This window comes from Rhinichthys klamathensis, unplaced genomic scaffold (genome assembly GCF_029890125.1).
Source record: "Rhinichthys klamathensis goyatoka isolate OS25496 unplaced genomic scaffold, OSU_Roscu_1.1 h1tg000176l_1, whole genome shotgun sequence".
Classification (NCBI taxonomy): domain Eukaryota; kingdom Metazoa; phylum Chordata; class Actinopteri; order Cypriniformes; family Leuciscidae; genus Rhinichthys; species Rhinichthys klamathensis.
In genome coordinates this window covers 1,052,501-1,079,860 of record NW_026606705.1, presented here as the reverse complement: position 1 = coordinate 1,079,860, position 27,360 = coordinate 1,052,501, and the positions used below count along the sequence as shown (strand labels likewise).

At 39.1% G+C, this 27,360-nt stretch overlaps 2 protein-coding genes across 2 annotated transcripts in view; one reads left to right on the top strand and one right to left on the bottom strand.

Moving 5' to 3' along the window:
* The first annotated feature begins 1,512 nt into the window (after positions 1-1,512).
* Positions 1,513-19,200, top strand: LOC130092394 (sodium-dependent neutral amino acid transporter B(0)AT3-like). The gene is made up of 12 exons (XM_056260243.1): positions 1,513-1,704; positions 3,246-3,386; positions 4,289-4,426; positions 5,690-5,871; positions 12,161-12,271; positions 12,876-12,988; positions 14,039-14,167; positions 14,262-14,418; positions 15,826-16,030; positions 17,034-17,193; positions 17,764-17,926; positions 18,894-19,200. Exons 1-12 carry the CDS (start codon positions 1,560-1,562, stop codon positions 19,134-19,136), a joined length of 1,887 nt encoding a protein of 628 aa, XP_056116218.1. The 5' UTR covers positions 1,513-1,559; the 3' UTR covers positions 19,137-19,200.
* Positions 19,201-22,581: 3,381 nt separating this feature from the next.
* Positions 22,582-27,360, bottom strand: part of tert (telomerase reverse transcriptase) — a 22,695-nt gene continuing 17,916 nt past the window's right edge. The window contains 4 exon segments of the mRNA XM_056260475.1: positions 22,582-22,950; positions 24,569-24,706; positions 25,365-25,489; positions 26,135-26,196. Coding sequence (XP_056116450.1) covers positions 22,847-22,950; positions 24,569-24,706; positions 25,365-25,489; positions 26,135-26,196 — 429 coding nt within the window. The 3' untranslated portion in view covers positions 22,582-22,846.

The window sequence follows — 27,360 nt, the reverse complement described above, 5'->3', positions numbered from 1 at the left end:
CGACCCCAGAGGAAGTACTCCAACACAGGCTGGCTCCTAAGACACAAAAGAATATAAGTTAACACTCCCCTTTACATATACTCAAACACAGCGGTTGGTCTAAACCAAAATCAAATGATATAATCAGTACACAAAAATAATAAACCACAATTTAAGCAGCAGAAAATCAATATATAACCAAAACTTTGAGGTTATTATAACGAAAATAAATCATAAACAAAACAGCAGGGCCTAGACGTCAGAGGTCCACGTGCATAGGGCTCCACAAAGGAGGATCTGCCAAATAAACACAAAACAAACCATAAATATCTAAAATACAGATCCCAATAGACCTCTGCCACAAATTCCATGCAACATCATTACACCTTTACTTTACAGAATTGTTAGATAATTCAATGATTATACATGAAATGTTAACACCAAAGCAAACCTAACAATCTAACACACACATACCTCTATCGTAATCCAAGAATAAAACAGAATGGGTGAATGATTCGTGGCTATGGATTAAACACGGCATCCAGCGCTCGGCACTAGCCCCATTACATCACCCACGCGCTCACACTCTTGTATCAAGGACTTCCGCCGGCTCGCTATGCGCTTCGGGTCGCAACACCGGAAGGAGACGGAAAAGGTCAAATCATCAGGAAGTCATCCCGTCTACACGGTTGCGCTATTTATAGCATTAAATAAATACACGCCCCGCCCTATACCGAATCCTTACTCGGTCACACATAATTACATGCAACTAGCCCTATAGTAAGTACATGTTAATTAATATTACTCAGTACTTAAATATATAATTACACTGTAACAATGACACCTTAAAATAAAGTGTAACCCTCAAACCGAGAGTAAGTACATGCAGTAACACTTTATCTGACAGAATCTCTGTTACACGTGTTACACGCACTTAATATGCGAATAACTGTAACTTACCGTATGCATAATTACATGCAACTAGCCCTATAAGTACTTGTTGTTAATTAATATTACTCAGTTCTTAAATATATAATTACACCTAAAAATAAAGTGTAACCCCCAAACCTGAGTTTAAGTACACGCAGTAACACTTTATCCGACAGAATCTCTGTTACACGTGTTACACGCACTTACTATGCGAATAACTGTAACTTATGCATAATTACATGCAACTAGCCCTATAAGTACTTGTTGTTAATTAATATTACTCAGTTCTTAAATATATAATTACACTTTAAAATAAAGTGTAACCCCCAAACCAAGAGTAAGCACAAATCCCTCTGTAACAGGAACACCTTAAAATAAAGTGTTTTTTCTGCTTCCCGAGTTCAAGAAAGGACTTTGTTGTGAGCAGAATGATATAAAAGCGTATGAGGCCTATAAAGAGATCAGCGGCGACTCGCTCGCAACCTTTGCTTCAGTTAAACATGGATGTGAGCAGCATTCCTGCTCCGCTTACACATTAAACCCGCTTGAAACGAATGCATCCTCACACCTCCTGTTTGTACATAACCCACCCATCCCACACACACACACACACACACACACACACACACACGCGCGCGCACGCCGTCAGGATGGACACGACCAGCGAAGCCTCCAGCGCTCAGGAACGGCCCAAATGGGACAACAAGGTCCAGTACCTGCTGACCTGCGTGGGGTTCGCCGTGGGACTCGGGAACGTCTGGAGATTCCCGTATCTCTGCCAGATTTACGGAGGAGGTGCTTTTATTGCAGATTTTGTGAGAATAAACCCAGAATATGATATAATGACGAATGAATTTGAGCGGATTTAGATGAACTTCTATAGTGGACGTCCGTCTCTTGTTGTTTTTGACAGATAAAAAAACAATGTTGGTATATAAAAATAAAGTGTTTCTGTCTTGTTTTCCAGCACAAACATTCTGGAATCAAGACACATTTACATCAGAAGCAAAACGACTGAAGATATTAAGTCTTGTTTACTGAAAAAAATCATAATCTTGTTTTCCCTTTATTTTTCTGACCAGATCGGCAGATATTAGTTCTTGTTTTCAGCACAAACTCACTTCATTTTGATCAGTTTTTCAATAATCAAGACTTAATATCTTCAGTTATTTTGCTTCTAATCCACAGGTGAAACTAGAAAAATCTTGCAAAAGTTCATTTATTTCAGTAATTCAATTTAAAAGGTGAAACTAATATATAGACTTATTACATGCAAAGTGAGATATTTCAAGCCTTTATTTGTTATAATTTTGATGATTATGGCTTACAGCTTATGAAAACCCCAAAGTCAAAATTAGAATATTGTGAAAAGGTTTTCATAACTATATCACAACTATAACAAATAAAGGCTTGAAATATCTCACGTTGCATGTAATGAGTCTATATAATATATTAGTTTCACCTTTTAAGTTGAATTACTGAAATAAATGAACTTTTGCACGATATTCAGATTTTTCGAGTTTCACCTGCAAATGCATCTTGATTTCAGAATGTTTAGATTTTTGTGCGTGACTTGATTAAAGATTAAATTGAGGAATTTCAGTGTCAAAATTGTTTAAAAGTTGTGTGTGACTTCACGATAAGGTCTCATTAGTTATTAACATTAACCAACGACGGGCAATTTATGTATTTACAGCTTGCATTTGTTTAATGCACTTTTATAAAAATGCAATTGTTCATGTTACTAAACAGATCCTCTTGATATTAAAAATAATATTTTTATATATATATTATATTCGTACAAGCTGAAATTAACATTAAGATTTATAAATGTTGTCTTGCTTTATTGTAAGGTCTGCTAACGAATGCAGTTACTAATGAAATAACCAATGAAACCATTCGGTAAAGTGTAAAACAAATAACTTTAAAATGTTGTTGAAAGCAATACCTTTCCTTCCTGAAAATTAAAGTTAATAAATAACAAATCAAGTTAGGTAATAATAAAATTGATCACAACAATGACGACAAAACACTTTTCCACTCTTTTTTTCCGTTGCGAGGAAGGCTCAATATAGTTGGAAAAGGTTTGTTAGATTATTAAAATGTTCTTCACACTAAGAAAAGGTTCTTTGAGGAACCAAAACCGGTCCTTCTATTGCATCAGTGAAACACGTTCTGGAACCTTTATTAGTAAGAATGTATTAAGTGTTTTACATTAGCACTCGTGCATTTAGCAGAGCAATGCCAGGTTTATCAGACAACTACATGCGGAGGAGAAAAGTGCTGATTTCTTTATCTAAGTACCCACATCTGAAGGTTGTGTGTGTGTGTGTGAGGTGCGTTCCTGATCCCGTACCTGATCGCGCTGGTCTTCGAGGGTCTTCCTCTGCTGTATCTGGAGCTGGCGATCGGCCAGAGTCTGAGGAAGGGCAGCATCGGCGTCTGGCACTCCATCTCTCCTCTGCTGGGCGGACTGGGTGAGCTGCACATCTCCCAAACATCTGCAGGACTTCTTATCTGTGCATTTATCTTTTGTCAAATCAATTAGTTCATTAATGTGATTCAGATAGCATGATATTTTACGTTTTTTATTTATTAAACCAATATCCTTTGTTGTATCAACTAAAAATTTTCAGGTAATTATTTTTTTTTTTTTACATTGTAGAGTTACATTCAAGCTATTTTAAAGCAACACTAAGTAAGATTTTTTACCTTAAAATAATATTTCCAAAATCGTATCAGTGGTTCATTAAGTCGTAACAGGGTGAAAGGCACTTCTGCATCCCTATATCTGCTATAACCACGCTATGTAAGATTGCCAGATCGGGTCGCGTTTCTGTAGTTCTAATGAGACATAAGAAAACTACAAATTTGACTTGCTTTACGTCAAGCGTTACAATAGTCATTATTTAGTTTTTCTTCGTTTCTGATGTCGCAATACATCATACTTTCATGAAATCATGCATCATAATCTAGCTTGTCTGTGGACGTCGTTCATTCCAAAGCCGGCGCTGGATAAACAGCGAGTGTGTGTGCGACAGTATAGGCTACGCTAGGCTAAATTATTTACGACAGCAGTAATGGACAATTCCACTTCCAACCTGTAGGGCGACCGCAGAGGAAAAGTTACTTGGTGTTGCTTTAAGGCATGAAGAAAATGTTTAAATATGTAATTTTGGTGATCAGAGATGAGTTTTAAGGGATAAAATGATTGACTACAGGGGGACTTTAATTAATGCACACTTTACTGATCGTGTATGTTCTTTTTTTCACCGTCTGTGATTTTGAGCAAATGTTTAATGTCTTAGAGCGTGTCACTGTGTCTTAAACGCTTTATGAGTTCATAAAGGCATGATTGAGTTCTGACTGTAAACGGCAGGTGTGGCGTCGATGATCCTCTCCTTCCTGGTGGGCTTGTTTTATAACACGATTCTGGCCTGGGTTCTGTGGTATTTCTTCCACTCGTTTCAGGAGCCGCTGCCCTGGAGTCAGTGTCCCATCAACGACAACAACACGGGTACAGGGACACAAGCACCCTCATTACACGCTCATTACTGTAATATAGTGAACACTAAATGAAGCAGCATGATGCTCAGGACGTAATTAAGAACAAGATTAAATACAATAGGAGTAATATACAATATAGGAGTAAAATGAATTCATGCCTGTCAAGAATATAATATTTCACACCACAATAAAATTTTTAAAAAAGTAATAATATACATAAATATATATATATATTAATTAAATAAATGCATAAAAATTGCATAATACATAAAAATATAAATATACATTAAAAATAACAAATATATAAGTATACATATTTAAAATATAAATCAATAAAAAGTAAATAATGCATTAAAATAAAACCAATATAAAATAAATAAAAAATAAATACATTGCAAATAAACATTACAAATAAATACAAATAAATGATAAATTCATTGAAAATAAATCAAATAAATATAAACAACAAGTTAATAAATATGTAAAAAAAATCAATAAAAATAAACAAAAATATAAATACATTAAAAATAAACAATACATACAAATGAAATGAAAGCATAAATACATTGAAAATAAATAAGTAAATAAAAATATAAATACACTGAAAAAACATAAATAGAAACAAAATCAATAAAATGATAAATACAATGAAAATACATCAAATAAATATAAACAAAGTAAATAAATATACATTCAAATAAATAAACAAAAAAATATAAATACATTAAAAATAAACATTAATAAATACAAATAGAATAAGTTATAAATATATTGCGAATACATAAAATAAATATAAATAAAAAGTAAATAAATGTATTTTTAATGTAAATTAATTTACTTTTTATTTATTATTAGATGCATTTTCAATGTGTTTTTCATTTTATTTATTCTATTTTTATTGTATATACATTGAAAATACATCAAATAAACATCTACAGAAAGTTAATAATAAACAATAAAAATAAATAAACAAAAATATAAATGAAAACAAATATTCTATTTTTAATGTATAAATACACTGAAAATAAATCAAATAAACATTTACAGAAAGTAAATAATAAACATTAAAATAAACAAACAAAAATATAAATGAATATAAATATTCAAATTTTTAATGTATAAATACATTGAAAATACATCAAATAAACATTTACAGAAAGTAAATAATAAACATTAAAAATAAACAAACAAAAATATAAATGAATACAAATCTATATAAATTGAAATGATTATGAGTGAATACTGTAACACATGATGTGTGTGTGTCTCGCAGGTTATGTGGAGGAGTGTGTGATCAGCACACCGGTGAACTACTTCTGGTACCGGCAGACGCTGAACATCTCGCCGGGCCTGGAGCAGAGCAGCTCTCTTCAGTGGTGGCTGGTGCTGTGCCTCGCCTCGGCCTGGGGCATCGTCTACATCTGCTTCATACGGGGCATCGAGACCATCGGGAAGGTGCCCGAGCTTTAGCATATACCGCATCACAAGCCACGTTTACATTACCCTTCAAACTGCAGGAGCTTTAGCATATACAGCATCACAAGCCACGGTTACATTACCCTTCAAACTGCAGGAGCTTTAGCATATACAGCATCACAAGCCACGTTTACATTACCCTTCAAACTGCAGGAGCTTTAGCATATACAGCATCACAAGCCGTGTTTACATTACCCCTTCAAACTGCACAAGCTTTAGCATATACAGCATCACAAGCCGTGTTTACTTTACCCTTCAAACTGCAGGAGCTTTAGCATATACAGCATCACAAGCCGTGTTTACATTACCCTTCAAACTGCAGGAGCTTTAGCATATACAGCATCACAAGCCACGTTTACATTACCCTTCAAACTGCAGGAGCTTTAGCATATACAGCATCACAAGCCGTGTTTACATTACCCTTCAAACTGCAGGAGCTTTAGCATATACAGCATCACAAGCCACGTTTACATTACCCTTCAAACTGCAGGAGCTTTAGCATATACAGCATCACAAGCCGTGTTTACATTACCCTTCAAACTGCAGGAGCTTTAGCATATACAGCATCACAAGCCGTGTTTACATTACCCTTCAAACTGCAGGAGCTTTAGCATATACAGCATCACAAGCCGTGTTTACATTACCCTTCAAACTGCAGGAGCTTTAGCATATACAGCATCACAAGCCGCGTTTACATTACCCTTCAAACTGCACGAGCTTTAGCATATACAGCATCACAAGCCGTGTTTACATTACCCTTCAAACTGCAGGAGCTTTAGCATATACAGCATCACAAGCCGTGTTTACATTACCCTTCAAACTGCAGGAGCTTTAGCATATACAGCATCACAAGCCGTGTTTACATTACCCTTCAAACTGCAGGAGCTTTAGCATATACAGCATCACAAGCCGTGTTTACATTACCCTTCAAACTGCAGGAGCTTTAGCATATACAGCATCACAAGCCGTGTTTACATTACCCTTCAAACTGCAGGAGCTTTAGCATATACAGCATCACAAGCCGTGTTTACATTACCCTTCAAACTGCAGGAGCTTTAGCATATACAGCATCACAAGCCACGTTTACATTACCCTTCAAACTGCAGGAGCTTTAGCATATACAGCATCACAAGCCACGTTTACATTACCCTTCAAACTGCAGGAGCTTTAGCATATACAGCATCACAAGCCACGTTTACATTACCCTTCAAACTGCAGGAGCTTTAGCATATACAGCATCACAAGCCGTGTTTACATTACCCTTCAAACTGCAGGAGCTTTAGCATATACAGCATCACAAGCCGTTTTTACATTACCCTTCAAACTGCACAAGCTTTAGCATATACAGCATCACAAGCCGCGTTTACATTACCCTTCAAACTGCACGAGCTTTAGCATATACAGCATCACAAGCCGTGTTTACATTACCCTTCAAACTGCAGGAGCTTTAGCATATACAGCATCACAAGCCGTTTTTACATTACCCTTCAAACTGCAGGAGCTTTAGCATATACAGCATCACAAGCCGTGTTTACATTACCCTTCAAACTGCAGGAGCTTTAGCATATACAAAATCACAAGCCGTGTTTACATTACCCTTCAAACTGCAGGAGCTTTAGCATATACAGCATCACAAGCCGTGTTTACATTACCCTTCAAACTGCAGGAGCTTTAGCATATACAGCATCACAAGCCGTGTTTACATTACCCTTCAAACTGCAGGAGCTTTAGCATATACAGCATCACAAGCCGCGTTTACATTACCCTTCAAACTGCAGGAGCTTTAGCATATACAGCATCACAAGCCGCGTTTACATTACCCTTCAAACTGCAGGAGCTTTAGCATATACAGCATCACAAGCCACGTTTACATTACCCTTCAAACTGCAGGAGCTTTAGCATATACAGCATCACAAGCCACGTTTACATTACCCTTCAAACTGAAGGAGCTTTAGCATATACAGCATCACAAGCCGCGTTTACATTACCCTTCAAACTGCAGGAGCTTTAGCATATACAGCATCACAAGCCGCGTTTACATTACCCTTCAAACTGCACGAGCTTTAGCATATACAGCATCACAAGCCGTGTTTACATTACCCTTCAAACTGCAGGAGCTTTAGCATATACAGCATCACAAGCCACGTTTACATTACCCTTCAAACTGCAGGAGCTTTAGCATATACAGCATCACAAGCCGCGTTTACATTACCCTTCAAACTGCACGAGCTTTAGCATATACAGCATCACAAGCCGTGTTTACATTACCCTTCAAACTGCAGGAGCTTTAGCATATACAGCATTACAAGCCGCGTTTACATTACCCTTCAAACTGCAGGAGCTTTAGCATATACAGCATCACAAGCCACGTTTACATTACCCTTCAAACTGCAGGAGCTTTAGCATATACAGCATCACAAGCCGCGTTTACATTACCCTTCAAACTGCACGAGCTTTAGCATATACAGCATCACAAGCCGTGTTTACATTACCCTTCAAACTGCAGGAGCTTTAGCATATACAGCATTACAAGCCGCGTTTACATTACCCTTCAAACTGCACGAGCTTTAGCATATACAGCATCACAAGCCGTGTTTACATTACCCTTCAAACTGCAGGAGCTTTAGCATATATAGCATCAAAAGCCACGTTTACATTACCCTTCACACTGCAGGAGCTTTAGCATATACAGCATCACAAGCCGTGTTTACATTACCCTTCAAACTGCAGGAGCTTTAGCATATACAGCATCACAAGCCGCGTTTACATTACCCTTCAAACTGCACGAGCTTTAGCATATACAGCATCACAAGCCGTGTTTACATTACCCTTCAAACTGCAGGAGCTTTAGCATATACAGCATCACAAGCCGCGTTTACATTACCCTTCAAACTGCACGAGCTTTAGCATATACAGCATCACAAGCCGTGTTTACATTACCCTTCAAACTGCAGGAGCTTTAGCATATACAGCATCACAAGCCACGTTTACATTACCCTTCAAACTGCAGGAGCTTTAGCATATACAGCATCACAAGCCGCGTTTACATTACCCTTCAAACTGCACGAGCTTTAGCATATACAGCATCACAAGCCGTGTTTACATTACCCTTCAAACTGCAGGAGCTTTAGCATATACAGCATTACAAGCCGCGTTTACATTACCCTTCAAACTGCACGAGCTTTAGCATATACAGCATCACAAGCCGTGTTTACATTACCCTTCAAACTGCAGGAGCTTTAGCATATATAGCATCAAAAGCCACGTTTACATTACCCTTCAAACTGCACGAGCTTTAGCATATACAGCATCACAAGCCGTGTTTACATTACCCTTCAAACTGCAGGAGCTTTAGCATATACAGCATCACAAGCCGTGTTTACATTACCCTTCAAACTGCACGAGCTTTAGCATATACAGCATCACAAGCCGTGTTTACATTACCCTTCAAACTGCAGGAGCTTTAGCATATATAGCATCAAAAGCCACGTTTACATTACCCTTCAAACTGCAGGAGCTTTAGCATATACAGCATCACAAGCCACGTTTACATTACCCTTCAAACTGCACAAGCTTTAGCATATACAGCATCACAAGCCACGTTTACATTACCCTTCAAACTGCAGGAGCTTTAGCATATACAGCATCACAAGCCACGTTTACATTACCCTTCAAACTGCAGGAGCTTTAGCATATACAGCATCACAAGCCGCGTTTACATTACCCTTCAAACTGCAGGAGCTTTAGCATATACAGCATCACAAGCCGTGTTTACATTACCCTTCAAACTGCAGGAGCTTTAGCATATACAGCATCACAAGCCACGTTTACATTACCCTTCAAACTGAAGGAGCTTTAGCATATACAGCATCACAAGCCGCGTTTACATTACCCTTCAAACTGCAGGAGCTTTAGCATATACAGCATCACAAGCCGCGTTTACATTACCCTTCAAACTGCAGGAGCTTTAGCATATACAGCATCACAAGCCGTGTTTACATTACCCTTCAAACTGCACGAGCTTTAGCATATACAGCATCACAAGCCGTGTTTACATTACCCTTCAAACTGCAGGAGCTTTAGCATATACAGCATCACAAGCCGCGTTTACATTACCCTTCAAACTGCAGGAGCTTTAGCATATACAGCATCACAAGCCGTGTTTACATTACCCTTCAAACTGCAGGAGCTTTAGCATATACAGCATCACAAGCCGTGTTTACATTACCCTTCAAACTGCAGGAGCTTTAGCATATACAGCATCACAAGCCGTGTTTACATTACCCTTCAAACTGCAGGAGCTTTAGCATATACAGCATCACAAGCCGCGTTTACATTACCCTTCAAACTGCAGGAGCTTTAGCATATACAGCATCACAAGCCGTGTTTACATTACCCTTCAAACTGCAGGAGCTTTAGCATATACAGCATCACAAGCCGTGTTTACATTACCCTTCAAACTGCAGGAGCTTTAGCATATACAGCATCACAAGCCGTGTTTACATTACCCTTCAAACTGCAGGAGCTTTAGCATATACAGCATCACAAGCCGCGTTTACATTACCCTTCAAACTGCACGAGCTTTAGCATATACAGCATCACAAGCCGTGTTTACATTACCCTTCAAACTGCAGGAGCTTTAGCATATACAGCATCACAAGCCACGTTTACATTACCCTTCAAACTGCAGGAGCTTTAGCATATACAGCATCACAAGCCGCGTTTACATTACCCTTCAAACTGCAGGAGCTTTAGCATATACAGCATCACAAGCCGTGTTTACATTACCCTTCAAACTGCACGAGCTTTAGCATATACAGCATCACAAGCCGCGTTTACATTACCCTTCAAACTGCAGGAGCTTTAGCATATACAGCATCACAAGCCGTGTTTACATTACCCTTCAAACTGCAGGAGCTTTAGCATATACAGCATCACAAGCCGTGTTTACATTACCCTTCAAACTGCAGGAGCTTTAGCATATACAGCATCACAAGCCGTGTTTACATTACCCTTCAAACTGCAGGAGCTTTAGCATATACAGCATCACAAGCCGTGTTTACATTACCCTTCAAACTGCAGGAGCTTTAGCATATACAGCATCACAAGCCACGTTTACATTACCCTTCAAACTGCAGGAGCTTTAGCATATACAGCATCACAAGCCGTGTTTACATTACCCTTCAAACTGCAGGAGCTTTAGCATATACAGCATCACAAGCCACGTTTACATTACCCTTCAAACTGCAGGAGCTTTAGCATATACAGCATCACAAGCCACGTTTACATTACCCTTCAAACTGCAGGAGCTTTAGCATATACAGCATCACAAGCCGTGTTTACATTACCCTTCAAACTGCAGGAGCTTTAGCATATACAGCATCACAAGCCGTGTTTACATTACCCTTCAAACTGCAGGAGCTTTAGCATATACAGCATCACAAGCCGTGTTTACATTACCCTTCAAACTGCAGGAGCTTTAGCATATACAGCATCACAAGCCGTGTTTACATTACCCTTCAAACTGCACGAGCTTTAGCATATACAGCATCACAAGCCGTGTTTACATTACCCTTCAAACTGCAGGAGCTTTAGCATATACAGCATCACAAGCCGTGTTTACATTACCCTTCAAACTGCACGAGCTTTAGCATATACAGCATCACAAGCCGCGTTTACATTACCCTTCAAACTGCACGAGCTTTAGCATATACAGCATCACAAGCCGTGTTTACATTACCCTTCAAACTGCAGGAGCTTTAGCATATACAGCATCACAAGCCGTGTTTACATTACCCTTCAAACTGCAGGAGCTTTAGCATATACAGCATCACAAGCCGTGTTTACATTACCCTTCAAACTGCAGGAGCTTTAGCATATACAGCATCACAAGCCGTGTTTACATTACCCTTCAAACTGCAGGAGCTTTAGCATATACAGCATCACAAGCCGTGTTTACATTACCCTTCAAACTGCAGGAGCTTTAGCATATACAGCATCACAAGCCGTGTTTACATTACCCTTCAAACTGCAGGAGCTTTAGCATATACAGCATCACAAGCCGTGTTTACATTACCCTTCAAACTGCACGAGCTTGACTTAGTCGCATAACAACAGTTAATTGAAACACTGTCATTTTGCAATAGTTTTTTATCGACATTTAGAAAATATTGCAAAAGTTTTGCGCGGATCTGTAATGGAAATGCGGCTAGTGTGTGTGTTTGTGCTCAGTGGGTCGTGTTGATGGTTAATGTTTGTGTTTATGCAGGCCGTGTACGTGACCGCGACCTTCCCGTACCTCGTGCTCACCATCTTTCTGGTGCGGGCCCTTACACTGCCAGGTGCCACCGACGGGCTCCGGTACCTGTTCACACCAGACGTGAGTCTCTCACACACACACACACACACAGCAGGAGTCTCTAGTGCGGGCCCTCACACTGCCAGGGGCCACCGACGGGCTCCGGTACCTGTTCACACCAGACGTGAGTCTCTCACACACACACACTCACACAGCAGGAGTCTCTAGTGCGGGCCCTCACACTGCCAGGGGCCACCGATGGGCTCCGGTACTTGTTCACACCAGACGTGAGTCTGTGTGTGTGAGTGTGTGAGATCTTACCCATAGATCTGACCGTGTGTGTGTGTGTGTGTGTGTGTGTGTGTGTGTGTGTGTGTGTGAGATCTTACCCATAGATCTGCCCCTGTGTGTGTGTGTGTGTGTGTGTGTGTGTGTGTGTGTGTGAGATCTGACCGTGTGTGTGTGTGTATGTGTGTGTGAGATCTGACCGTGTGTGTGTGTGTGTGTGTGTGTGTGTGTGAGATCTGACCGTGTGTGTGTGTGTGAGAGATCTTACCCATAGATCTGCTGACCGTGTGTGTGTGTGTGTGTGTGTGTGTGAGATCTGACCGTGTGTGTGTGTGTGTGTGTGTGTGTGTGTGTGTGTGTGAGATCTGACCGTGTGTGTGTGATCTTGTCTCCTCAGTGGACGCTGTTGACTAATCCTCAGGTGTGGCTGGACGCCGCTACACAGATCTTCTTCTCTCTGTCTCTGGCCTTCGGGGGACTCATCGCATTCTCCAGCTACAACCCCAAGAAGTACGACACACACCGTCTGTACAACACACCGTCTGAAGGGCGGGAAAAATATCGATTCTATTACAGAATTTTTGAGAATTCCAAAGATTTTGGATTCATCACCCTGCTGAATATTAATGTTATCATTTAAATAAATAAAAAATGTCAAAGTCAAAATAAAACACCAAAGCTTAAATTAAATCATAAAAATACAAACTTAAAATGATTGTAAAATATATAAATGTGCCAGTTGATGGGAAACTCGGCGTATTGCAGCCATTGAAACCAGCAAACAAACTGGGTCAGAGATCGCAGATTCCACACAACCTAAAAAGCCTCGATATCAATCTAGAAATCTCTATGAACGAGAGCATATTAAAGCGCGCATAAATCAACTCATCAACTTACAGTGTGTAATGGTGCGTTCACGTGCTATGGTAATTATGGTAAATACCAAAAGCTGACATGGAAAATGCACATGAACACCCCCTCATGTGGTATTTTCCACTGGGCAACTCGTAGAATATTTAGATGCACGAGTTGCCGAGATGAGATTACCTTTGACCTTTTCAAAATGGCGGAGAGCAACGCAAGAGTTGTGAATAGTAAAAATATGTACTATTCATGATCTAGAAAATATACAGCATATATTATTTACGTTTGAGTTTTGATAAATCATTTTCTTGCTGTAGCAGATGACTTAAGTAATCTAAAATAGTTTTAGCTAAATAACAGGTCTGGATCTCCATCTTTTTACCACATTACGACAACAAAAGCACTTGAACGCAACACACTGGTAAATACCAGTTCACAAGTGGAAAATATCATATTTTCCATAGCACGTGAACGCACCATAAGTCTCCCCCGGCTTTCATTGTCCATTGCGCTCGTCGAGTCTGAGGCGGCGGGGAAACAACGATCTCCGATATTTTGAATTTGGACTGCAGTACTTATCTCGACCACTAGCTGTCATTCTTACAGACTGCACCTTTAAAATCATGCATTATGAATATGAAAGGTATATATGTATATATAAGTATATATAGAGGTGCCTATGTGTGTTTCCAACAGGAATGACTGTGAGCGAGACGCTGTGTTTGTGGGATGCATTAACAGCGCCACGTCTCTCTACGCTTCCATCCCCATATTCGCCATCTTGGGCTTCAAGGCCACGAGCAACTTCAACGCCTGCATCGACGGGTGACGCACACACACTGCGTTTACACACCCATAACTGAGTGTTTACACGACTGCGGGGTCTGATTGACAAGGTGTGTGTGTGTTGTGTTCGCAGGAACATCCTGGATCTGACCAACGCCTTCGACATCGAGGAGAAGAACATCACGGCGGAGAACTACGACAACTGGCTGATGTTTCTGAACTCAAGCGACCCGGATAAAGTCTCCGGCCTCAACCTAAAACACTGCGTCCTCAAGAACTTCCTGGATCAGGTAGCTGGCATTACAAGCACGTCTCTTCTGCTCAGAAGATTAAAAACACAGTCAAAATTGTGAAATATTATTACAATGTAAATCAGCTGTTCTCTATGTGAATATACAGTAAAGACTAATTTATTCCTGTGATCAAAGCTGAATTTTCAGTATCATTACTCCAGTCTTCAGTGTCACATGATCCTTCAGAAATCACTCTAATATGATGATTTGATGATCAAGAAACATTTATGATTATTATCGCACAGTCAAAAAAATAAAAACCGGCAGCTGTGGTTGCCAGAAATTTACCGTAAAAAATACGGTAGCAACATTTACATACTTAACTTAAATTTACAGTAAAAAACTGTATTTCACTATCTGATATAATGTTAATTTACAGATCGATTGAAGTACTAATATCTGTTCTGTACTATTGTAATACACTGACAACCACCAATTGGTGTTGACAGCGGTTCATTTATTGTGGCACTGCCCTTATGTGTCTTTTTGGGGTAAAATGTACTTGATTTCAGTGTTGGAAATATTGATGAAAATTTTACATTACTGTGAAAAAATGTTCTTCTAAATGTTCTTCTTTATAGTGTTGTAACTAGTAACCGTTGACCGCTAGTGTTGTAACTAGTAAATGTTGAACGCTAGTGTTGTAACTAGTAACCGTTGAACGCTAGTGTTGTAACTAGTAACCATTGACCGCTAGTGTTGTAACTAGTAACCGTTGAACGCTAGTGTTGTAACTAGTAACCATTGACCGCTAGTGTTGTAACTAGTAACCATTGACCGCTAGTGTTGTAACTAGTAACCGTTGACCGCTAGTATTGTAACTAGTAACCGTTGAACGCTAGTGTTGTAACTAGTAACCGTTAAACACTAGTGTTGTAACTAGTAACTGTTAAACACTAGTGTTGTAAATAGTAACTGTTGAACGCTAGTGTTGTAACTAGTAACCGTTAAACGCTTGTGTTGTAACTAGTAACCGTTGAACGCTAGTGTTGTAACTAGTAACCGTTGAACGCTAGTGTTGTAACTAGTAACCGTTGAACGCTAGTGTTGTAACTAGTAACCGTTGAACGCTAGTGTTGTAACTAGTAACCGTTGAATGCTAGTGTTGTAACTAGTAACCGTTGAACGCTAGTGTTGTAACTAGTAACCGTTGAACGCTAGTGTTGTAACTAGTAACCATTGACCGCTAGTGTTGTAACTAGTAACTATTAAACAACTAGTGTTGTAACTAGTAACCGTTGAATGCTAGTGTTGTAACTAGTGACCGTTGAACGCTAGTGTTGTAACTAGTAACTGTTGACCGCTAGTGTTGTAACTAGTGACCGTTGAACGCTAGTGTTGTAACTAGTAACTGTGTAACGCTAGTGTGTATGCCGTGACTGAGACTCTCTCTCTGTTACCCAGAGTGCTTCAGGAACGGGCCTGGCGTTCATCGTGTTCACGGAGGCAGTGATCGAGATGCCGGGTTCGCAGGTGTGGGCCGTGCTCTTCTTCGTCATGCTCCTCAGCCTCGGCCTGTCCTCCATGTTTGGGATCCTGGAGGGGGCCCTGACACCGCTGCTTGACCTGCACGTGGTGCCCGAGTGGATGCCCAAAGAGATCTTCACAGGTACCACACCTGAGACACGGGCCGTATGCTAATGAGGCTGGCCATATGCTAAAGGGATAGTTCACCCAAAAATGAAAATTAACCCATGATTTACTCGCCATCAAGACATCCTAGGTGTATATGACATTCCTCAGACGAACACAATCAGAGTTATATTAAAAAATGTCCTGGCTCTTCCAAGCTTTATAATGGCAGTGAAATGGCTGATATCACTTTTATGATGGATAGATGCACTTTTATGATGGATAGATGCACTTTTATGATGGATAGATGCACTTTTATGATGGACAGATGCACTTTTATGATGGACAGATGCACTTTTATGATGGACAGATGCACTTTTATGATGGATAGATGCACTTTTATGATGGACAGATGCACTTTTATGATGGACAGATGCACTTTTATGATGGACAGATGCACTTTTATGATGGACAGATGCACTTTTATGATGGACAGATGCACTTTTATGATGGACAGATGCACTTTTATGATGGATAGATGCACTTTTATGATGGATAGATGCACTTTTATGATGGATAGATGCACTTTTATGATGGATAGATGTACTTTTATGATGGATAGATGCACTTTTATGATGGACAGATGCACTTTTATGATGGACAGATGCACTTTTATGATGGACAGATGCACTTTTATGATGGATAGATGCACTTTTATGATGGATAGATGCACTTTTATGATGGACAGATGCACTTTTATGATGGACAGATGCACTTTTATGATGGACAGATGCACTTTTAGGATAGTCAGATGCACTTTTATGATGGATAGATGCACTTTTATGGACTTTTTCAAAAAAATATATCCATTCACTGCCATTATAAAGCTTGGAAGAGCCAGGACATTTTCTAATATAACTCTGATTGTGTTCGTCTGAGAGAAGCATGTCATATACACCTAGGATGGCTTGAGGGAGAGTAAATCATGGGCTAATTGTCGTTTGTTGGTGAACTATCTCTATAATGCTATGCTAATGCAGGTCTGATCTGTGCGGTGAGCTTCCTGGTGGGGTTGATCTTCATGCTGGGATCCGGGAACTACTGGCTGGAGATCTTCAACAGTTACGTGGGATCCGTCCCGCTCCTCGTCATCGCCTTCTTCGAGATCATCGGCGTCGTGTGCTTCTACGGGATAAAGCGGTAGGAAAATTCACCAGTTCAGTTTAAAAGACAGCATTGCCATCAGTGAAAATCATTAAAAAGAGGTCGAAGGAAAAGGTTGGTGGTCTTAAAAATAGATAAACATGATTTTTTAAACAGTTAGTTAAAGCAGCGTTTGCCGAAACTGGGGTTTGTGAGTGGATAAAAACATAAAAATGTAAAATATGAATATATTTTAAAATAAAATACATTAAAGCTGCAGTCCGCAGTTTTCCCTCTTTGTCGCCATCTCTGTCCGAAATCTGCATTTATTCACGGAATTATCAACTTTACGTGGGTTGTGCCTCGGCGCGGCACAGCGCGGATAAATCCGATGTTTGAGGAGAGTGTGTGTCTGTCAGTCGCCGCTGGTCTGGATATTGGCATTCAGAATCACAGATTATTTCAATTTTTTTCATGTGACCATATTAGACATCAGAGAACCGTGATTTTTTTTAAAAAATGTTAACTTATTAAAATAAATTCTTGAAATATGAACTTATCTGAATATTTGAGCTCCTGGTTTCAGTATCAGATGTGTGTAACGGTTTGAGACGGTGTGTGTTCCAGCTTCAGCGATGACATCGAGTTCATGACGGGACGCCGGCCGAACCTGTACTGGCGCGCGTGCTGGATGGGCATCAGCCCCGTCATGCTGCTGGTGGTGCTGGTGGCCTACGTCGCGGTGCAGGTCCAGACACACCCCACCTACCCCGCCTGGAACCCGCAGTATGTGAGTGACCACAGAACCTTCATCAGCTGTTCTGCAGGATCACTGGTGCCACTCAGTGTGCTTATATGAGAGAAGCTGCTCAATTAACGGGTTACCGGGTCGAGGTGGACTTTGTTAAGCAGGCTGGCTCATAATAAACAAGTTAAAACACTAAACATTAAATGAATACACAAAATTGAACATAAATAATTTTATAATAAAAAAAACACTTCCTAAAACTATATCATAAATATAAAATGAAAAAAAAAAAAAAACAGAATATTAAATTAAAATTTTAAAAATGCTAAACTAAAATTATTTTAAAATACAAAAAACAAAACATACCAATATTAAATCATAAAATTAAAGTTAATACATTTAAAATAAAAAAATTAAAATGGAGAAGATTAAATCATAAAAAAGCAAATAAAATTTTCTTAAAATGCTAAACACTAAAATTAAATCATAATTAAAATAAAAAAATAAAACAGCAAAAAAAGCAAAATAATTGATCTTAAAATGCTAAATGGACTTCAATTAATCATAAATATAAAATTAAAATAAATAATTGTAAAATAAAAAACAATAAACCAGAAAATTTTATTAGATCATAAAAAATGCTAAATTAAAAAATATTTTAAAATACAAAACACGTACTAAAATTTTATTATAAAATTCAACTTAATTGTAATTTTTTTTTTAAATAAAGCATAAAAATGCTAAATTAAAAAAATATTTTAAAATACAAAATAAGCATACAAATATTTACCATGAAATTAAAATGAATATTTCAAATAAAAAACAAATTAAAATTAAATGGAGAAAATTAAATCATAATAAAAGTAAATTTAATGATCTTAAAATACCAAATACGTACTAAAATTAAATAATAAATATAAAATTAAAATGAATAATTGTATAAAAAAAAATAAAAAAACCTGAAAATTTAATTAAATCATAAAAATGCTCCCTGTAATCCGGCCTGCAGGAGAAGTTCCCGGAGCCGGAGGTGAAGCCGTACTCGGACTGGGTGTTCGCGGTGTGTGTGTTGCTGAGCTCGGTTCCTGTGCTCTCCATCCCGGCCGTGGCCGTGTACAGACTCATCAGACGACAGACCAGATCCCAGGCGGGACACAGTTACCCGAACCCCTACAGCAACCAGAACCAGAACCCCAACAGCAACCCGGCCTTCACACCCGACGGGCGCATCCAGACCTATAAAGCGCTGTAGAAGACCAGCCTCATATCCTGCAATTCATACGCCAAAATGAGTTTTTACGTGCATATGATACACACTTGATTGTGTGTAATACGCATGTACCCACACACTAATCCTAGCCAAGGGGTCATATGCACGCCACGTAAAGACTCATTTTCGCATATAAATTGCACGTGCTATAGAGACGCATCTAACGACACAATCCCTACAAACTACAATCTCAAGCTCGTCTCATTTAAACCAACAAGTGCCTGAGAAAGACGTTTTAGCCTCTCTGACTTCACTGTATCTGTAAATTATTTAAATTACATAAAAAAATATTAGTGACAAATGTTTGTCCTTAAAGTATGGGGGAAAACCACATCAATGACTTTATTCTGCAAAATGAAACTGAGAATATGAAACGCAAGATTTCTGAGGTGTAAATATCATCTTTACAAAACTCAAAATAGTGATTTTTTAAGTGTTTTAATTTTTTTTATATGTATATATACACAAATATTAAATGTGATATATACATACACTCACCTAAAGGATTATTAGGAACACCTGTTCAATTTCTCATTAATGCAATTATCTAATCAACCAATCACATGGCAGCTGCTTCAATGCATTTAGGGGTGTGGTCCTGGTCAAGACAATCTCCTGAACTCCAAACTGAATGTCAGAATGGGAAAGAAAGGTGATTTAAGCAATTTTGAGCATGGCATGGTTGTTGGTGCCAGACGGGCCGGTCTGAGTATTTCACAATCTGCTCAGTTACTGGGATTTTAACGCACAACCATTTCTAGGGTTTACAAAGAATGGTGTGAAAAGGGAAAAACATCCAGTATGCGGCAGTCCTGTGGGCGAAAATGCCTTGTTGATGCTAGAGGTCAGAGGAGAATGGGCCGACTGATTCAAGCTGATAGAAGAGCAACTTTGACTGAAATAACCACTCGTTACAACCGAGGTATGCAGCAAAGCATTTGTGAAGCCACAACACGCACAACCTTGAGGCGGATGGGCTACAACAGCAGAAGACTCCACCGGGTACCACTCATCTCCACTACAAATAGGAAAAAGAGGCTACAATTTGCAAGAGCTCACCAAAATTGGACAGTTGAAGACTGGAAAAATGTTGCCTGGTCTGATGAGTCTCGATTTCTGTTGAGACATTCAGATGTTAGAGTCAGAATTTGGCGTAAACAGAATGAGAACATGGAACCATCATGCCTTGTTACCACTGTGCAGGCTGGTGGTGGTGGTGTTATGGTGTGGGGGATGTTTTCTTGGCACACTTTAGGCCCCTTAGTGCCAATTGGGCATCGTTTAAAGGCCACGGCCTACCTGAGCATTGTTTCTGACCATGTCCATCCCTTTATGGCCCCCATGTACCCATCCTCTGATGGCTACTACTACAGGATAATGCACCATGTCACAAAGCTCACAAAGCTCGTTTCCTGCTTTGTGATGCTTTGCCAGGCCTTAACTGCAGCTGTCTTCAGTTGTTGTTTGTTCGTGGGTCTTTCTGCCTTTAGTTTTGCCTTCAGCAAGTGAAATGCATGTTCGATCGGGTTGAGATCAGGTGATTGACTCGGCCATTGCAAAATTTTCCACTTCTTTTCCTTAAAAAACTCCTGGGTTGCTTTTGCGGTGTGTTTTGGATCATTGTCCATCTGTACCGTGAAGCGCCTTCCAATCAACTTTGCTGCATTTGGCTGAATCTGGGCAGACAGTATATTCCTATACACTTCAGAATTCATCCGGCCGCTTCTGTCTTCTGTCACATCATCAATAAACACCAGTGATCCAGTTCCACTGGAAGCCATGCATGCCCATGCCATCACACTGCCTCCACCATGTTTTACAGATGACGTGTATGCTTTGGATCATGAGCTGTTCCAAGCCTTCTCCATACTTTTTTCTTACCGTCATTTTGGTACAAGTTGATCTTAGTTTCATCCGTCCAAAGAATGCTTTTCCAGAACTGGTCAGGCTTTTTTAGATCTTTTTTGGCATAGTCTAATCTGACCTTTCTATTCTTGATGCTTATGAATGGTTTGCACCTTGTGGTGAACCCTCTGTATTTGCTCTCGTGAAGTCTTCGCTTGATTGTAGACTTTGACAATGACACGCCTACCTCCTGGAGAGTGTCCTTCACTTGGCTGGATGCTGTGAATGGGTTTTTCTTTATCATGGAGAGGATCCTGCGATCTCTACCACTGTTGTCTTCCGTGGACGTCCAGGCCTTTTTATGTTGCTGAGCTCACCAGTGCATTCTTTTTTTCTCAGAATGTACCAAACTGTTGATTTGGCCACTCCTAATATTCCTGCTATCTCTCGGATGGATTTATTTTGTTTTTGAAGCCTAATGATGGCCTGTTTGACTTGCATGGAGAGCTCCTTTGAACGCATGATGTAGGTTCACAGCAATAGATTCCAAATGCAAATACCACTCTTTGAATCAACTTCAGACCTGTTACCTGCTTAATTGATAAAGAAATAACGAAGGAATAGCCCACACCTGTCCAAGAAACCACTTTTGATTCAATTGTCCAATTACTTTTGGTCCCTTGAAAAAGGGGGCTACTCTCAAGAGCTATAATTCCTAAACCCTTCCTCCAATTTGGATTTAAATACTCTCAAATTAAACCTGAGAGTGTGCACTTTCAGCCCATATCCATTATATAACTATAGCTTGAATATGTTTTGGTAAATATCTGAAAAAAAAAAAATTGTGCCTGTGTCCAAATATATATGGACCTAACTGTATATACAATATTGTATAAATCTTGCTACATATATGTGAACATGTATAATTGTATAAATGCTTGTAATGAACAGAGTGTTTGAGATTCTAGTGTGATCAATGTTTTACCATGTAAAAAGACAAACACCATCATATATTGCAGCATCTGGTCACACATTACAGACGTCAGTGAGTTTCTACATCTCCGCGAGCTCATCTGAAGCGCGGTCACGTCCACAGAGGACACCGGGTTAGTCAGTAACCAGAGTAACGAGTTTACAGCCGCATAAAACTGAGGCTCATCATGTGTGGAAGCTCGTTTCCATTTCCAGGAAACCATTTCAAAGATCATTGCGCAACTGTGAGTTTACATCACAATTATGAGCAAAAAACAACTCAGAATTGCCTGATATAAAGGCATAACTAACATTTTTTTCTTTTTTTTTCTGTGGCAGAAACAAGCTTCCATAATAATAGGACTGAATATTAAACAACATTGCCTGTCAATCAACTCAATAAAAATATCATGTTTTATGATATTATTATATAAACAGTGCATTTCTTCTTAAACCTGTTGAGTTTTCACTGATTCAAGAGTAAAATCGGTGAAATACACATTAAACGTGTGAACGGAGCTGTAATTACTGCTGTAGATGAAAATATGATCATATTAAACTAAATAATGAGTGGGTTCTGCAGGAAAACATGGTCATTTTAGTTGGAATAACCTGAATATAACTCGCTTGTTTTATTTTCTGTATTGAAATATACATTTTAAAGCACAAACAGATGAACATGCAAACATCACACAAACATGAGCGCTCTTATCTCTCGCTGCGATGTACACACAGCTCAGGTGTGTGTAGTGTTTAACGACGAGCCGTCAGCATGGACACACAGCTCAGGTGTGTGTAGTGTTTAACGACGAGCCGTCAGCATGGACACACAGCTCAGGTGTGTGTAGCGTTCAGCACAGCGTCGCCTTCACGCTCTACGCACGGATGCTTGTGAAGTCCTGAGGGATTCTGGGAGTCGAGGCCTGACGAACACGAGCCAGTCTGATGCCGTGGAGCAAACGCTGAAGACGCCTCCGTCCTGAGGACACACACACACACACACAGAAACACACACACACAGAGACACACACACACACACACACAAAGAGACACACACACACACAGAGACACAGAGACACACACACAGAGAAACACACACACACGCACAAACACACACACACACACACACACACACACACACACAAAGAGACACACACACACACACACAGAGAGACACCCACACACACATACACACCCACCCACCCACCCACCCACACACACACACACACAGAGAGAGAGACACCCACACACACACGAATAAAACACCTGACACAGCAAATCATTGGCAAAACTCCTCTACAAACGCTAACGTTACGAAAGAACACTTTGCAGCAGTCCAAGTTTCTGGAAGAATTCTCCATTGCATAAAAGCATAAAATAAGTCAAATACACATTAACAAACATAATAAGTCATTTAAGAGTGTAAAGAGACTCTAAAACCTCTAATGTCTCGACTGTAACGGCGACGTCTCTGATTGGTGGAGTGAGGGCTGTTTGTGTCTTTTGCAGGAATATGGCTTTTAAACATGATTTTTAAAAACTTAAGTTGAAATCACACCAGGTTATTATAATATCGTTAACTAACTACAACTGTTAAAAACAGTTTTGGTAACTGAGATGAAGTTGAAATAAAATATAAATGTGATGAAAAACTGAAAAATGTTCCCAAGGCAATTAACTAAAATACACATAAGAAGCAATTAAAACAATACAATTACGACATTTTTGTAAGTTCGAAATAAATACTAAACTAAAACTAAAATGAAAAAGTAAAATAAAATAAACCTAAATAGTGATATTAAAAAAAACAAAAGCACATAACAAAATTACAAAAAAATAATTAATGAAAAGCTATTTCAATATTAATAAAAACTACATATATTAATCGATATTAATAAAAAATAAAATAGCATATAAATACTATTAATATCTCTTGCTCTCTATAATATATATATATATATATACACACACTGAACAAAATTATAAACACTTGTTTTTCCCCCATTTTTCATGAGCTGAACTCAAAGATCTCAGACTTTTTCTATGTACACAAAAGGCCTATTTCTCTCAAATATTGTTCACAAATCTGTCTAAATCTGTGTAAGTGAGCACTTCTCCTTTGCCGAGATCAAGATATCAAGATGCTGATTACACAGCAGGATTATTGCACAGGTGTGCCTTAGGGCTGTCCACAGTAAAAGGCCACTCTAAAATGTGCAGTTTTACTGTATTGGGGGTCCGAAAAAAAAAAAGGTTGTTTCAACATTCAACAACCTTTTTTTTTTTTTACCTTTTAATTTTGTTAAGTGTATATTATTTGCCAACATTTCTCATTTTTGTTTAGTTTAAGTTGAAATACTAAATTTACTTAAATAAAAATCAATAAAAAGTAAGTGGTTATTACATTTAAAAAAAATACAATTTAGTCAAATTAAAATAAAAACTGAACAAAAAAATAGAACCATTTCAAAATACGAATAAATCCTATAATAGTATCTCAACGACACGAAAATAACACTGCTATTACGGCCTCAGCACCCATAATGCAACAGTGACCTCATTCCACACTAAACAACAGATTTAGGAGTTAGACGTACGTTTGCGCAGTGGAGGAAGCAGACTGCGATAAACCCAGCGATTCTGTGTGAACACGACCTCAAACGCCACACAGAACAACATCTGAACGGCCTCGTACTGGAGAACGCCTCCACCGTCCAGCGAACCCAGAACCAGACCTGAGGGAGGACAACCTGTCACTCACACGAGATCAGCCAATAGCAGACCACAACCATCCAATCAGTTCCTCACAGACACAATCAAGCCCCGCCCACATCTGTTCTTGTTCCAGAAGCGTTTCACTCGATATACGTCACAATAGAGGAAAAAAAAGAGCAGCCAGGGTTCATACAGATACTGTAAAACGAAATTCCACGACTTTAAATGACTTTAAGCTCTACTTTTTTGGTTTTCAAGGACTACAATCAGAGATCGCACTTATCAAACAATATCTTTAGAATTTTTTTACAGATATATGGTATCCAAAATACAACTTACAACATATTTAATAATATAAATACAAAGTTCATAATGGCTATTATTGCTCAATAAATAACATTTTATATTATAATATTGGCGTACTCTATATGGAGAAAAGGTCTGATGGGTATATTGCCTGAAAAGATTTTATACGTGTTTTTTCGAATAAATAAATTTCATATATACTGTATTTAAATAAGTCAAGCACTTTTCAAGCACCTCTTCGTAAATATGGCCGTTTTCAAGGGTTTTCCAGGACTTACATTTAAAAAAGTCAAGAACGTGAAGCACCGTGTACGAACCCTGACTAGCGTAACTTCTGTTTCATGCTAACGTTAATGTCACTAGCGCTCTTGCCTGTGTTTGTGTGTCTGATGAGTTTATTCATGACTCGAGCCATCGTCCAGATCATCTTCAGGAAGAAGGACGGGTTTGTCTCCACATTCTGACCCAAAGGCAAACTCTTCACACACGCATGAAACCTGCAAACACACACACACACACACACACACACACACACACACACACACACACACACACACACACACACACACACGCACACGTTCACACTCGTTGGGCTGATGGTTATTGTGGGTCGTTTTCTGCAGTTTAACGCTCACTTTCACACAATCATTCACCACTAAAGATTCACACACGGTTATGCAGATATTTGTTCTTGTTAAACTTTTGCCACCAGGACAGAGCAGCTTCACGACTGTTTAAGAGTCTCTTCCGCTCAACAACGGCGCATTCATTTGATGAAAAACACTGTGAAAACAGTGAAATATTATTCTAATGTAAATCAGCTGTTCTCTATGTGAATATACAGTAAAGTGTAATTTATTCCTGTGATCAAAGCTGAATGTTCAGCATCATTACTCACACACTCACTCACTCACTCACTCACACACTCACTCACTCACACACACACACACACACACACACACACACTCACTCACTCACTCACTCACTCACTCACTCACTCACTTATTTGAAACAGAATCTTTTGTAACATTATCACTCACTTATTTGAAACAGAATCTTTTGTAACATTATAAATGTCTTTACTGCCACTTTTGATCAATTTGATGTGTCCCTGATGAATAAAAGTATACACAGTTGTTTACCTGAGCGCCTGCAGCAGGATCAGCTTATATGAGCTCCTGTAAACGGCTTCCACTGAATTCATCTGGGGAAAAGATCACACACACGTGAAGATAACCCCTGATTCTCTCAGACAGACTCCTCTAACACCACACATGAATAATAACCAGAGTCAGACTGTAACATTATTCATTTTTCAGTTCTTAAAAGATCACAACACCACTTTTTTTAGCGGCGTTGGTTCCGGAAGTATGTGTGTATTTACATGCATCCATTCCCCTATGGAGAAAACTAACTGATGCTGCACTCTATGAAAATCACAGCCAATCAGAACGTATTTGGTGTTTAATATGCGGAATTGACGTTCGCAAAGACCCGCCCCCTTTAGTTACTGTTGCTATGTCAGACAAGCCACGCCTCTCTCACGCCACATGTTCTCACGCAGGGAAACACACATCGGGGAGCAGAGAGACTGACAACACACTGACAGACAAGCTTACTTTATAAGTCTCAACTATCAAATTTGGTCTTTTTTTTTAAGAAATTTAAACAATAAATAGCGTTTTGCGTCTCTTTAATGTGTCGTGACTCGTGACAGATCGCTCAGTTAAAGCTGCTCGTGAACCGATCATCTCTTCCTTCTAGTTCACTTACAGAATCAAATAAACATGGATGAACATCAGAAGGAATGTTGTTTTAACAGCAGAAAGACGTCAGTACACTTTTTTTCTTTCACGTTCAAATCCTCAAACGTTGATCTACTAACTCTCCTGACTGCTTTGTCGGACAAAAATGGCTTATTCGGCGGATTATGATTGGTCAGATCGCCTGTCAATCAAACTCCCTGCGAAGGGTCAATTGACCTATCGGTAAGCCCCTCCCCTCGAACGCAGATGAGGCAGTTGGCAGTTGGCATTGTTTTGATGGTGTTTATGCTACAAAAATGGTAAACCGATGTGCCTGGGGTTCTTATAACACTGATTCCAGTATCCTGAGAGGATGGCCATGGGTATTCATGCTTTAAATCACCGTACTGTGCGCACGTTTCAAAAGTGTGATTAGATTTGCACGAACGGACCAATTATCTGCGACTGAAGCCTGGTTAGTTTATCCCTGATGTGTGCGCAGTAACCTGGTTCCCTGAGGACTCAACCCCAATAAAGAGGAAAACAATAATTTTCTAGTTGTCATATTAAGTTACAATTAAAATCAGTGAGTCCATGCTAACGTACAAACCTAAATAGTGTCG